This window comes from Phodopus roborovskii, unplaced genomic scaffold (assembly GCF_943737965.1).
Source record: "Phodopus roborovskii unplaced genomic scaffold, PHOROB, whole genome shotgun sequence".
Lineage (NCBI taxonomy): Eukaryota > Metazoa > Chordata > Mammalia > Rodentia > Cricetidae > Phodopus > Phodopus roborovskii.
This window is the reverse complement of record NW_026125295.1, coordinates 9,645,548-9,660,088: the sequence shown is the minus strand read 5'-3', so window position 1 is coordinate 9,660,088 and position 14,541 is coordinate 9,645,548. Positions and strand designations below refer to the sequence as shown.

The 14,541-nt window shown below is 46.9% G+C and overlaps 1 protein-coding gene across 3 annotated transcripts in view; it reads right to left on the bottom strand.

Moving 5' to 3' along the window:
* Positions 1-527: 527 nt before the first annotated feature.
* The window catches only part of Nktr (natural killer cell triggering receptor), a 34,289-nt gene continuing 20,275 nt past the window's right edge, over positions 528-14,541 (bottom strand). For 2 of the 3 annotated variants that reach the window (XM_051202627.1, XM_051202646.1), the window contains 9 exons: positions 13,666-13,888; positions 12,247-12,402; positions 11,177-11,264; positions 10,361-10,506; positions 5,830-8,586; positions 5,057-5,152; positions 4,444-4,500; positions 3,914-4,018; positions 528-2,741 (listed from right to left, as the gene is read on the bottom strand). In XM_051202627.1, coding sequence (XP_051058584.1) covers positions 2,654-2,741; positions 3,914-4,018; positions 4,444-4,500; positions 5,057-5,152; positions 5,830-8,586; positions 10,361-10,506; positions 11,177-11,264; positions 12,247-12,402; positions 13,666-13,888 — 3,716 coding nt within the window. In that variant the 3' untranslated portion in view covers positions 528-2,653. The remainder of the gene's footprint in view (positions 2,742-3,913; positions 4,019-4,443; positions 4,501-5,056; positions 5,153-5,829; positions 8,587-10,360; positions 10,507-11,176; positions 11,265-12,246; positions 12,403-13,665; positions 13,889-14,541) is intronic. The other variant, XM_051202638.1, reaches the window with a different exon arrangement.

Genomic DNA, 14,541 nt, shown 5'->3' with positions numbered 1-14,541 from the left:
ATCTGGCATTTTCTTTAAGTTTTAAAGGAAAGCATCATCCAGAGCTGACAATTTTCCGTTTCTCAACTTGGAAAGACAACTATAACACTCAGTAGCTGCAAACAAGAAGTCAGGTCTCAAGGCTCACTTACTTGCCTGGCAGTCCCTCACCTGTATGTAAACGCCCTGTCCCCGTGGTCTCCATCAGAGGTAGATGACGATGGGCACCAGATGGCGGCTGGAGCTGCATCCCACCTGGGGGGGGGGGCTGTTTCTGCCAGGCTTTCCCTGGGCTCACTCCTGCTCTAAAAGACGCTCACTATGCAGTCTGAGCAAGCAAGGACAGTTGGCACAGACTCAACTTAGCGTGCACTTTCATTTCTACGAGACCCTTTTCAAGTTGTAGGGAAATTTAATTGGTATATACAAATTAAACACTGCTAGTATGTACAAAAGTATTTTCTACATTTTTGACAATATCAACTATGCCATTTGCAGTAAACAGGATGTTACAAAACTGTCCAATAAAGCATTTTCTATTAAGCACATTACACAACATAATTTAATTTTATTAAAAAAATAACTTCAAAATACAGAATGATCCTGGTTAGGAAGAAAAGCCATTTTTGTCATTCACTTGAGTATAAACAGCCAGGCGGACAATGCTGAGGATGAGAGCCTGTGCTGGACAAGGTGAAGCCCTGTCCATGGTGGCAGCAGGTGGCATGTCCTGTCTCTTCCTATGCCGACCCCCAGAACCCTGCCAGTGCCCAAAACTCCTCTGGCCACTGGACTGCAGACAGGGACTGCTCTCTGATCTTGTCTGACCTACGTCACATGGCCCTTGAAACAGGAGGAAGGCAGAACTTTTGAAGAAAGACAAAGACTCGAAGGAGCCCTGTTGAGGAAGGGAGGGGATGTGGGCATCCCTGGCCTAGAGAGGACCCGCTTGACATTCTACAAGAGGGTCTCCTGAGGAAGGCGCCCTTTAGCACACAGTCACAGTCTTGAGACCCTGAGCCGTGAAGTCAACCCCACCACGTCTGGCCATGGACCGCAGACTTGATAGTCAATGATGCATGCGCACTGTTTTGGGCTGAGAAATTTGGGATAATTTGTTACACAGCTACAGTGTAACAGTGACCTTTCCTTACTAATTCCATGTGGCAGTTTGTTTGGGCTCTGAATGCATTCTTCTCACCAACTAGTAGATTCAAACATCTTTGCAGGGGAAACTTTTAGGGAAAAAAGCCCCACTACAAAGTATATGTTTACTCTTCAGCAACCAAGCACTGACTTCTGATGTTTTCCCATGAACTTGTATTTACTGGCATGATGAACAATGGCTAGCCACCAATATGCTACTTACACACTGTTTATTTTTAGGGTGCTGGTCAGAAGCCCAGAGCATCATTACACGCTCTTACCCGGAGCCACATGCCACATGGTCCCGGAAGAGCATTTCCACATCCAGTGCCTCCCTCCATCGGGCCAGGGCTGTAAGACCCTCCAGCCCGGGATTGGATGGTATGGACGTCCACACCACATATAGAAATTCCTTCTGTGAGCAGGGTTAAACTGGCACTAAGGTGATTAAGTACACTTGGGGAAAGAATACAAACTAAAGAGTAAAACAAACAAACAAACACAAACTAATCTTTACAGGCTGTTATTTCTGGAGGAACCACGCAAAGCCACAAGAACATCCATCCATGTGTGCAATGGCCTGTGTTCCTTCTGCCCCAACTCTTGTCCTGGGTTCTCTCTGCTCAGACGGGCTCCACAGACAGGGAAAAGGCTGGTGTGTTGCCACAGTGGGACAGTAAAGCTTTGCCAAAGCGTCTCTGGGATGTGGTAATTAAGACCGTGGAGCTGCTTCTGAGTTCACTTTTCAGCTGGTTCTTCTAGCACACTTGGGCAAAATAAGACGACCAACCTTGCAGGCTGTTCCAACTGACCACCACCACACACCTGTTTGGAAGAAGCCCCTACCCTCAGTGAACCCAGTTCAGAAGAAATAATTTTTGGTGCCAGTCACTTTAAAAAGTGGAGATTCTGTCTTCTGGCATCAGGACATGTAGGACATGAAGTAAGTAAGGTCTAAGAGGAACCGAAGGCACCCAGCACCACGGCAGGAGCGGGAATAGCAACACCGTTACCGTCTGAGTTTCCGGCGTCTGTGGAAAGGCAGACATGGCGGCATGAGCCACCCCGCCCGCTGCACACCTGGCAGATGAGCAGGGATGTGGATGGCCGGACCTGACAGCACACAAACGAGACTACAGCCGGCATCGGCACTGCGCTGCGTGGCTTGCGATAGACAGCTCTCCATAATGTTTGGCAGCATGGATGCTAAGACCTGAAAACACTGACAAACCTGAATTCTATGGACTATGTGAGTTACAGAAGAACTATCTAAAATAACACTGCAAATTATACTCACATCGACTTCACCATTTCTTGATTCAAGAAAATGAAAACTCCATAGTTGTCTACTGTAAATATTTCCAGTTGACATCTGTACTTTAAACTTATCTGCACACACATAAGTGACAAGAAATACGCACTGTTGGATTTGAGCTCTAATACTGAAACACAACAGACTGCCATCCGGTTTCTTAAGCTTTAAGTTACCAGGTATTTACAATTAAGATACAATGCGCACAAAGCCGCCTCAGCTGTATCTGCTGCTCTCGCTGGGGCTCCGGTGACGAGAGTAACTTCTGTCACTTTCACTGTCCGAGCCATAGGATCTACCGCTCCTGGATGCAGAACAGAACAACACAGAAGCCTTTGACTCCGCCTCTTTGGGGGGTCTAACCATGGCAACACTATGGGCTTTTCAAGGATGTTTAAAATGGCACATGGTAGCAAAATCCAGGTTAAGATAACAAAGAAAAGATTGTGAGATTTTTTTTTTTTTTACATTTACTTGAAATCTATTCATAAAAATAAGCAAACTACTTTTCTACTAAATCCCAGTGAGTGTCAACACTAGATTACACTGAAGCTGGGTGGGTTTAAAGGTGTGGGTTTGCCTGTGAACAAAACCATTAGGATCCTGGCCCAAAGGCTTGGTTATGACCATCATTCGGTTCATTTAAAAGTATTTTCTGAGAGCCAGTCAACATGTAGGCACGGTAGGTATCCGGTAGGTATCATCCTACCACAAATGACCAGACCAAGTATAAGGGTTCAAGGACAACACAGGACAGTGGGCAGGTAGGCTGGTGCACTGAGCGCCCCATTCAGGCAGGAATGCACTCAGAGTTGCACTGGGATGCAGGTGCGGGGTCACCAGGGCAATGGGCTGCAGTGCAAACCTACTGGGAAGAAGGGGGTGATGGGAGATGTTACATAATCACTCGAAGACACAAATAAAGGAAATGATGGATATGGCGTTTGTATTTCTGGGCAGAAGGTTCTAGAACATTACAGGATGGAAGTCAAGAGTTGGAACCAGAGCTGGTAAGTGGTGGGGCTCATGTACACTGAGTGCCAAGGCCCCTGGACAGGTGGGAGACAGTCCCCTGAGACACTTCAAGCAAGGGAGTGGCCACATGCACTGTCTGTAAGGGTTTGTAATGATGGGGGGGGGGCGACAGTAGCCACCAGCAAGGGACAGTACGAAAGCTATTATAAAGGCTTACATCTTATTTTAAAAAAATGACACAATATAACCCTCAGCCCTGCTGCTGAAAGAAATCATTGTGATTACTAAAATGACAAACTGGCCACCCTAATGAGTGGTTTTCTCCATGATCTGGTTTTCTCCTTAACCCCCCTCTACAAGAGGTGCCTGCTCAAAGCTATGTGAGTATGTGAAACCCATTTTAGTTTCAGCTATAAAACAGTAACTAGCGCCGAAGGAGAAGAGCGTGGTCCCTTGCACCAAGTGCTCAGTCACTCGGCAGGGCTCTAGAGCAGGACCCACCTGGACCGCCTGTTGTACTTTCTACCTCGATGGTAGCTGTCACTCCTCTGGCTGCGGCTGTGGCTGCGACTCCGGCTGGAGTAGCTGTCATAAGTATAGGATCTGCTTAAACAGAAACACACACACTAAATTTTCTCATTCAAATACGGGAAGCCTCCTTCTTAGGGGTGCCAAGGGGGGCTAGCTCACACGGGCACTCTATGGAGGTGTGAAGACAGTTGCATAAGAAGTTCTAGAAACAGCAATTGCCCCCAGTTGGACTTACCATGTTAAAGAGAAAAATGTTAATTTCTTTTCTGCATTGAAAAATATCACAAAATTAACACTGAGTTAGTTTGTCTGAATCTGGATCTTATTAGGCAATTATATTCAATAAGCACCTGCCATCACAATCGGACACTGCTGCACAGTGGGCCACAGATAGACCTCATTTTTAAAGAGGTGACCTTAATGGCAGAAGGCAAGCTGTGGATTGCGCCTAGGCCCTGGGATCGAGCCCCAGCACACCGGGGCCTCCCACTGCCACTTACCTGGATCGACTGTGGGGGTCATAGGAGCTGCTCCTGGACCTGCTCCTGCTGGATGTCCTAGTATGAACCACAGAAGGGACTGTCACCTTGTGTATTAGGGCACAGGTCACATTAGCAATCTACACATTTTTGTCCCTCAAAGGGAAAACACAGTGAAATCTTTTAAGTATTTTGTTTTTATCACAAGTATATTGGAATTTCTTTTTAAAACCTTTGTATTTCACAAGGTTAAACTTTATGTAGTTCCCTGGGGAGACTCTCAGCTGGGTAGGAAGGGAAGAGGGCCATTTACATGAGTAGCCACAGCAGAAAATACCTCAAGGCTAAAGGGAGAAGCAGCTAGCAAGTGCAAATGCATGCCCTGCTTTAACCCTAAGCTGGTCAAGAGGGGCCCGCGCTTGCAGCGCTCAGTAACATTATGTGTGGAGGGGGCGGGGTGCCACGGCCACTCGCTCTGCCTCACTGATGAAGGGACAGGCAGGAAGAGTTCCAGAGCTCTCAAAGAGCTGCGTAAGGAACAGCCAACGTGGTACTTGACAAGGACCTGCTCAGTCCCAGAAGGGTTCCACTGCAGTGATGGGGCACCACACCTCCGGCTGAGTCCACAGCTTACCTGTGGCTATGGAAACTTCCATAGGAACTGCTCCGGCTGCGGCTTCGGCCTCTGCTGTACCAACCTCTGCTCCGGCTTCTAGAGTAGCTTCTTGACCTACAATGGAAACGAGTGAGAAAGCATGTACTCCCCAGCTAGGGTGACAGTGGGGACAGGAGGGAGGGCTCTGACAGACTCTACAGTGGACACAGGCAGGCACACAAAGGAAGCAGTCCAGATGCCACCATGGCTTAATCTAACAAGGAGACAAAGCCACAAGACACTGCAGCAGTGTATTAACACGCTCGCCCATGGCTGCAACTCATACAAGAGACCGCAGCACAGAGTGTATTAACACGCTCGCCCATGGCTGCTTCTCCTTTGTTTCCCGCTACCTGGACCCTTCTTCTTAGTTGTTACTCTCCTTCTTTGTCCTCCAGTCTATGCTGACGACAGACACTGGATGAACAGGATGTGAACATGATCTAAGCCCTGCAGACTCTGATTAAAGGATTCTTTACAAAGGCAAGAAAGCCAGCTACTTCACACCTTTAAATACAGAGAACGCATCACCAGACATGGCAAGAGAGCTTGCATTGTCCAAGTGGTAAAACCACAGATAACGATGAGTACAAATTTCTTCTTCTGAAATGCCCCTTCCCTATCTGTGTCCTCTATCTGTAGTTTTGGTCACATGGAACAATGTTCCTTATTCCCTTGTCAGATACTTGCAAACAGTGATCATACTTATGTTTTTCTGGGCTAAATGACATGAAGTGGGGGATGTTTCTTACCGGTAAGATGATGTGGAACTTCTGGATCGACTTCTTGAGTGACTGTAGGAGACAGACCTTGTTCTGTGTCGAGACTTGGTTTCAGATTTACTTCGAGATCTGTGTGGACTCCTGGACTGGCTATTGCCATCCCGACTAGGCGTCTGCTCATCACTGGAACTCTCTTGATTCCGTGGCCTCCGGTTTAGGCGTGCTGTCTTTCTTACTTCATCGAAGAGAGACCCAGGGCGAACTTTATTTTTGCTTTTGATTTCTATTCTCAAGCCTTGTGGCTTCACTTCAGGCACAGGAGCCAACGGCTTCACATCCAGGGTACTGGGTGTGCTTGCAGTAGGCACGGCCACATTTCCTACGCCTTGCAGTGGCTTCCACTTATCCGTCAGGTTCATCTGGCTCTTCACAGCTCCCTCCTTCTTTCCTGCAATTTCTACAGGGCCGGCCAAGCTGGCAGAGCTGTCCTGTTTCCCAGCTTCATTTGAGGTTTTACTCTCAGACACAATGCTTTCTTGTTTCCTTCCTGCTCTGGACGGTGCCATGTTCTCAACCTGCTCTGGAATAATGCTCACCTCTGGGCTGTCCAGCCCGTGGTTTGCTAATGGGGACACCTCCTCTGCCTTTGCAGGGGAGCTCCTATCGGGGGTGCACATCTCCATGTTGTCATCGGTCTGAAGCACGTCCTCCCCTCCACCCGGGACTTGCTCTTCAGTGTGCTGGGTGCCAGGGGGAGAGCTGGTGGCATTTTCTTCCACTTTCGGAGGGGCAGGGCAAGAGCTGAGGTTGCGGTCACCCTGGGCCAGCGGGTCGAGCTCTGAAGTGCCCTTCTTGGGGTTACTGGGGCAGCTGCCTTCATCACAGGCTCCCTCTACCTTTGCAATCGCGTCTTTCGCAGTGTCACAGCTCTCTTTCGGCTCCTGTGTAACTTGCTTTCCACTCACCTCCTCCTCCTCCTCGTCACCAAACTCCAGCGGGGGCTGCCAGTGAAAGGCTTGCTTCCGTTTTGGAGCCTTGTGCTTCTTGTCTTTCTGGGCTTTCAGTTTCTCCCTCACTTTTTTGGTGTGAACCCCTTTAAGGCTGTCCTTGGGGCGCCTTTGCTTGTGGGGCTCCGCTCTAACGTTTCCCAAGTTGAAGCAAGAGCCCTCTGACTCAGAGGCCGAAGACCGTGCTCTCCTGCACTTCCAGGCACCGTTACTGTCAGGCAGAGAAGTGTTTGCTGAAGGCTTGGCTGGGGGTTGGAGGTCACCCTGACCACCTTCTGACTCGGAGTCTGACGAGGCTTCGCCCTCCTCCTTGTCCGAACATCTCCGGGGATCACTTTTCCTGTTCTTAGCCACATCCTGCTCTGAGTTTGATTCAGAGTCCCACCTGCTCCCAGCACAGTGCTTCCCTTTGGACTTACTGCCGTCTCTAGAGTGATCAGAGAGACTCTCTCTCAACGCTCCCTTTCCCCACTCAGGCTCCCTGTTTCTCCCCTGCTGACTCCTCTCGGGGGCGGAGTGTACTCCTTGAGCATGTGACTGTTCACTGTCTGAAGAGTAATCTAAAGATGACCTGCTTTCACTACACTTCCTATGACATGACTTCTCTCTGCCTTTAGCATACTTACTGTGAGCTATCTTTTTCGAGCTGCTGCAGTGTCTTTTATTTGCAGTGACACTTTTTTCTCCACTAGACCTAAAGGTCCTCGTGGCTCGCCTTCCTTCGCCACTGCTAACAGAAGTGTATGAAGATGACCGACTATGCTGGGAACCATCACTGTACTTATTTTGTGAGCGAGACCTAGATGACGGAGACCTAGACTGTGATCGTGAAGTAGGTGGACTCCGTGATCTTGACCTTGTGTATGACCTAGAGGATGACCTGCTTCTAGAAGACTTGCCCCTTGACCTTCCTGAGCTCCCAGAACTCCTGCCACTATACTTTGAATAAGCGCTCCCATCACTTTCTGAATTTTTGTCCCTTTTGTGATAGGATGAACTTCTAGTTTCTTTAATACTTGTTAAACTGTATGTGCTTTGGACAGGCAGCAAGTGGGTTGTTTTAGCCTTCATCTCCTGAATTCGCTCATAAGAGGGCTTCCACGGCTTCTGCCCAGGCTTCCACCTAGAAGGGGGAGGGCTATCACTCAATGGAATTACAGGAATGCTTTCTGCTGCCACAGGCTGTACCAGAACATTTCCATTCTGTGGCATCGATGATCTTAAAGGTTCTGTCTTAACTGGCTTATTTTCACTCAGCTGAGCAGGTTGTTTTGGTGATTTTGATGCTGTTCTTCTTCGGTGCCCTGACCTGGAACTAGACCTGGACTTTGACAAAGCCCGTGATCTCGAGCTCCCTCTAGAATCAGATCGTGAATGAGACTTGGATCGGTAGGAGTTTCTGCTGGAGTGGGTTGAAGAGCTCCGGTTATCCTTGTCTGATTTAGACCAGTCCCGCTTGGATGAGGGGGAGGAGGAGGAGGCTCGGGATCTCCTTCCTCTATCACAAGAGGACTTCCTTCGGTGGGTGGAAGGTCTCGAGGGTCCCAGATCAGGTGGCACAACTACTCTTCTCTTCTTCGTCTGTCTGTGTCTTCTACAGTGTTTCTGCTTTCTGGCTTTTTTCTTATGCTTAAACTTCTTTCCCTTCCTGCGCCTCTTGCGGTGACCATCAGAGTGTCTGGCTGTGCTAAGATCTGAATAGTATCCATTATAGGACCATGATCTGGATCTCTGGGACAAGCTTCTCTCATCCCATCGGCTTGAACAGGGGTCACTCAGCCTGTAAGCGGGGGACATATGATATATATATATAAAACGTGCATGCAGCCATTTGCAAACACTTCTCTGTCTTACAACACACTTCTCACTAACAACAGAGCCACTTTTACATGAACCAGAGCGATGACAACTATTATCAGGCTCACTAAGACCCTTCTTGCTTTTCAGTGAAGCAGATTCACAAGTGATGCTTGTGAGAACCACACCAACTAACCAGAGTCCTATGGAGATACATGACTCCCAATAACACCCTCTGCTCACAGCCTTCTCTGTCCAACAGCAACCTCACTGAGGAATCTCTCAAGACAGAGTGGCGTACGACTTGTCTCTGTGGTACTGGACATCTTCAGGACTATAGGCATACTTAAGCAAACACTCTACCATAGAGCTAGATACCCAACCTCAACTCAACTTTTTAAAGAGTCTTCTTCAAATTTTCTTTTTTTAAAAAAAATCCATGCGTACATGTATGTTTGTGTGCACGTGTGTGTGGTACCTCATTTCTTTGAGAGAATCTCTCCATGGCCTAGGGTTCATCAATACAGTAAGTAGACTGCTGCCCAGCAAGCCCCAAGGATCCTGTCTCCACCTCCTTACCACCGGGATTATAAAGTGCTTACTATTACATTTTGCTCTTTTTACACATAATTCAGGGTTCTCATGCTTGGGAGGCAAGCATCTTACCAACTGAGCTATCTTTTTAATCCCTCTGTTTTTGGTGAGACCGGTTCTTATTATGTGGCCCAGGCTGGCCTCAACTTCCCAAGCACTGGCATCCCAGTGCCATCAGGCCTGGCTAATTCACATAGGTCTGTGTGAGGATGTCAGATCCCCTAGGATTGGAGTTATAGACAGTTGAAAGCTGCCATGTGGGTGCTGGGAATTGAACCCAGGTCCTCTGGAAAAAATCAGCCAGTGCTTCTAACCACTGAGCCATCTCTCCAGCCCCTTTCTCTTTTAAAAATATTCTTTTTGAGACATCTGAGGTGGCCTGGGAGCACCAAGCAGACCAGGCTTGAAGACATGAAGATGCATTCACCTGCCTCTGCTCCCCGAACACTGACCCTGAAGGCGAAGATGCATGCATGCACCTGCCTCTGCTCCCTGAACACTGACCCTGAAGGCAAACATCTCTATGCCCAGCTGTCTTTCCTTTCAGAGACTTTACTAACTAAAGTCACAGGAACACAAACGCCCTTAGTGGGAACCTATTTCAATGCTGAAATGACATCTACATTCCCTCTGCTTCACTGTGGCAAGTAACATTTTCTCCTAAGCTCCTATTAACTTAAAACAGAAATCAAACACAAGTACATGAAAACCAACAAAAGCTTTATGATCTTAAGAGGTAAAGACAAGGCGCACAGCGCGAGTCCTCAGCACCACGTCCATGCTATTCTCTTACGATGCCTTGAAGAATTACTTTCCAGCTAGCTATTCTGGAGCCAGACCCCCTTTCAGAAACAGGCAACTACTCTACTCCATTGCAGGGCAGCACTGATCAACAGTCCTTGGGAGTCAAGAGATGCGGTGCAGGCTCTATCTACCAATCCACGCACTAGCAGGTGTCAGACATCTACTAGTAATGTTTAAGACCTGATCCCTTCTACAACTGAGGCTCCATTCAAACTCTCATAAAGAGCCCTCTGTCTTGTCTCGGGGCGGCAGCGCTCCGCCTAGTAGCTTTCCCTTTGGCCACCATGACTGTGGCTGTCAGACCCTGGCTCTCTGGCACTAGCGCTCGGCGCCCAGGCTGTCTCACACTCCGTGCTTACTTGTCTCCTTTGCTCCACTTCTCCCCACTTGGTGGCCTGTAAGATCTCAGTCTCTGCATCTCCTCCTTCCAGTGAGGAGGGGTTTCACTGCTGTCTTCGTCTTCCGACTCAGAATGGGATCTTGACCGTGGAGGCGTGTGATAGCGCTTAAACAGAGAGAGGGTAGTGACGTCCTAAGAAGGCCTCTTGTAGGACACAGTCAGGCAGAGGTCTACTCTAGGCACCAATTTAAGTACTAACTGGAAAGTGTGAAGTTACTTCAAATATAAGACACCGAGAGGTGAGAAAGGCAAGATACTTGACTGGAATCCTATAATAGCTTCCTTTGCAGCCCTAACACATTCTAGCCTCCATTACTCAGTAGACTAATATTTCTCAATATACTATTTTATGTATTACATCATTGAATAATTACATCCACCCACAGCTGTAAATATATGCAATGGGAGTACCTTTCCAAACTGTGGGAAATAAAAACAATTCCTTAAATAAGTGGAATAGTCTTTTTCTTCTTTGCTTTCTTTTTCTTTTCTTTTTTTTTTTTTTTTTTTTTTTTTTTTTTTTTTTTGAGACAGGGTTTCTCTGTGTAGCCCTGGCTTCCCTGGAACTCACTCTGTAGACCAGGCTGGCCTCAACCTCAGGAATCCACCTGCCTCTGCCTCTGCCTCCCAACTGCTGGGATTAAAAGTGTGTGCCACCACCGCCTGACAGAAGAAATAATCTATCTAAAACTAAACCTCAGAAATTTTAAAATAAATTTTAAAAAGTTACTACTTAGGTAAGCAATTTGAAAGAAAAAAGTTCTAACATACGTACAATTGTGCCTCTTCCTCTAATTTTCCGTCCAGACTTTGATACAGATGGTTTCTGATCGCTTACAACAGGTGCAACGTCTGGAATGTTCCTGAAAAGGTTGTGATGACAATTATTCAAACGTCCCTATCCATACAGTCTTATGAGAGCAGTCACACCCACTCACCCGTTTTCTGAGCTCATTCACTCAGCTATGAGGCGTACCTCCTGTTACCAGGTACAGTCACTGCGCTAGCAGTTCAAGTGCTACATACATGACCCTGCAGACATGGAAGTGTGTGAACTGTCACTGCGGACTATCAGATCAGCAGTTCTAACCACTGTTCTAATAGAGCTCTAGATGAGGGTTACCCTGCCCTAGAAGAATTCCATTAGTAAATGTGTACTTGAAAAAGAAAGCATTTGATTTTCTAATCAATCAAATTTCTAAAAAAAAAAAATAAATCTTTTTTTTAAAGTAAAAGATTTGTGGAGGAAGCCAGCCAGCCATGTTAGCACACACACCTGTAATCCCAGCGTGTGGGAGAGTTCAATGTCAGTCTAGGCTGCCCAGCAGGACACTGTCTCAAAAGTAAATAATCAAAGAAAGAAAACAAAAAAATGTGAAGGGCTGGGTTCAGCTCTGCTTGACTTCTCAGCTTCCTAATCAACTACTCACAGGAACTTAACGATTCGCACCAGGCACTGAAGCATTCTTGTTCATGCATCACATTTTTCTCTCACTCTCCATCCCCATCTCCCTCTTTGGAGACTAGACCCAGTTACGTTGTTCAGGACGGACACCATATAGTGTTCCCTCGCTGTCCCTGCCCCCCACGAGCTACAACACTCAGGAAAGCAGGACCCACACCTAGGCTGGGCAGCACAATGGAGCCAACCGTGTTGGCAGATGTGTGGGTGAGAAACAAACATATACAGTGTAATAGCTAATCATCCATGTCAGCTTGCCTGGACATCCAGTCACTGACAAGACTGGGCATACCAACCATCCTGTGAGCTGGGGCAAGAGAAAGCCAGCCGAGTGACAGCCCTCCTCCCGGTGGAGACGAGGACCGTGTTCACCAGCTACTTACGGTTCAGGTTCCACTGCGACAGCGGGCATATCCCTTCTCAGTAAAAACCGGTTCTCAGGAACTGGAGGGATCTCTTCCGGGCGCACAACTGGCTTTTCTCTTTTAGCATTTGAGTCACCAGATCTTTTTTCATTCACATCACTCCTCTCAGAGTAACTAAAATAAACCAAGTCACCAATTTAGATGACAGCATTTCATAAAATAAAGGCACACACAACAGCGAAACTTACACTCATCCTGAAGCATTGATTTTTTACAAATATGTGAAAACATCAACACAGTGAAAAATCCAGAGCAAAGAAAAGTTTTATAAAACAAAAACAAAAAAAAAAAAAAAAAAAAAAAATTAAACCCAGAGTACAGAGTACTTAACAATTTGAATTGGAAGTTGTTCATGCTGTCAATGTTTCCTTTTTTTTTTTTTGGTTTTGTTTTTCCTGACAAGGTTTCTCTGTGTGTAGCTGTGTCTGTCTTGGAACTCACAGAGATCAAACTGTCTCCGCCTCCTGAGTGCTGGGGTTAAAGGTATGCGCCACCACCACCTGGTGATGTTCCCTTTTTTGCAATTGTATATTTGTGTGTTAGTGTGCATATGCCATGGTGTGGACATGAGACAGCAACTTGTGGGAGATGAAATCTTCCAGGGATCAAATTCCGGTTGTCAGGTGTGGTGAGAAGCCACTGAGCTGCTATCTCAGTGCCCATGGTTTGCTTTAGGGAGAATCAGTTCTCCTCGGGGTGTGGACCTTGATACAATGCCCATATTCCAGTGGGTGGCCCTAACCCTTGCACATATAGGACGCATTGCATGGGCTCAGGGTACTGAAGGAAAAGGAAGAAAGAGGAGGCAGACATAGTGGGACTGGAGTTTGAAGAGGGTTAGGAAGTAGATGATCAAATTATCTTATAATTATCTTATAGACGTGTGAAATTCTCAACCGATAAATAAAAATACTGTAGTGAGAAAAAGAATTTTCAGGCATTAGGACTGACAAGATGTTTCTGTGAGTAGAGACTCTTGTCATCAAGCCTCATGTCTTGAATTTAATCCCTGGGGTCCCATCTGGTAGAAAGAAAGCACTCCTCCAAGTTGTCTTCTGACCTCCACACACACGTTCATCTCCCACACGTATGTTCATCACACACACACACACACACACACACACACACGCACACGCACACGCACACACACACACACACCTTTGAATACACAAAATGACACTTTAAAAAATAAAACTTCAGAATACCTTTACGTGAAAAGGCCACTCTTTGCTCTGAGAGGTCTATGACACTCCTAGATTGCCACAGGCATCCCTCCCCTCTCTCAGTACAGTGAGTAGCAACCCTGAGTTTGCAGAGTGGTCACGGAGGCTCCCATTACAGGCATGTGTTGGCTCGGACCCCTCAACCCACACTCACCCTTCAGGGCTCAGCGTGCGCTTCCTCTTTGCTTCCTCTGAAGCGCTCCTCTCCTTCCGTCTCTTTTTAGTATGTCTGACTTTTGGCCTCCTCTTCTGTCTCCTCTTTCTGACTCTCTCTTGTTCAACTTCACTTTCTGACAGTGATTCTGAAGAGGAAGAGGAATTGGAAGAAGAGTCCGAGTCTTCTGAATGTGTTGGTTTCTTCCTTTTTTTCTCAAACACTTTTAATAGATATTAACAAAAACATTAGTACTTGAGTCCAGGGCATACCATCCAGAGAGAAAAACGTGACTGATGATTAACATAATTGCTTTGTGCATAGCAAACTAAAACCAGACTTAAAACTCTTCCCCAGTTACGTATAATATAGTTGTCTGCCAACTTGAAATAAACCAAAGCCCTCATCCACCATGAGGCATATATTCTGAATAAGTGTGACAAGTGATGAAAGCTAAGACAGAAAATAAACAATGTAAAGGGAACAGAGAGACTCACGTAGCCTAAGATTACATTTGAGCAGAGCCTAAAGTAAGAAGGGGTCACATGGATAGCTTAACAAAGAATGTTCTAGACATCTAAGGGCAGCACAAAGTCCCTCAGTGTCTGAATACAGGTCAATGTGGCTGAAGACAATGAGTAAAGGAAAAGTCAGGAAGACAGGGAGAGCCACAGGCTCTGTGCCGAGGACCCCACTGTAGGTGTCTGGGCAAAGGGCGTGTACATGAAATGTGGGGTAAGAGGCTCGCTTTGGTAGCAGCTAAAGACAAACCAAAGTAAAACAAGGAGACCCGTCAGGACACTCAGCCAATAAACGGTCACAGGGAAAGAGAATTCCAGGGCCCTGCAGTAACACAGGCATTTGATGGCTTGGATC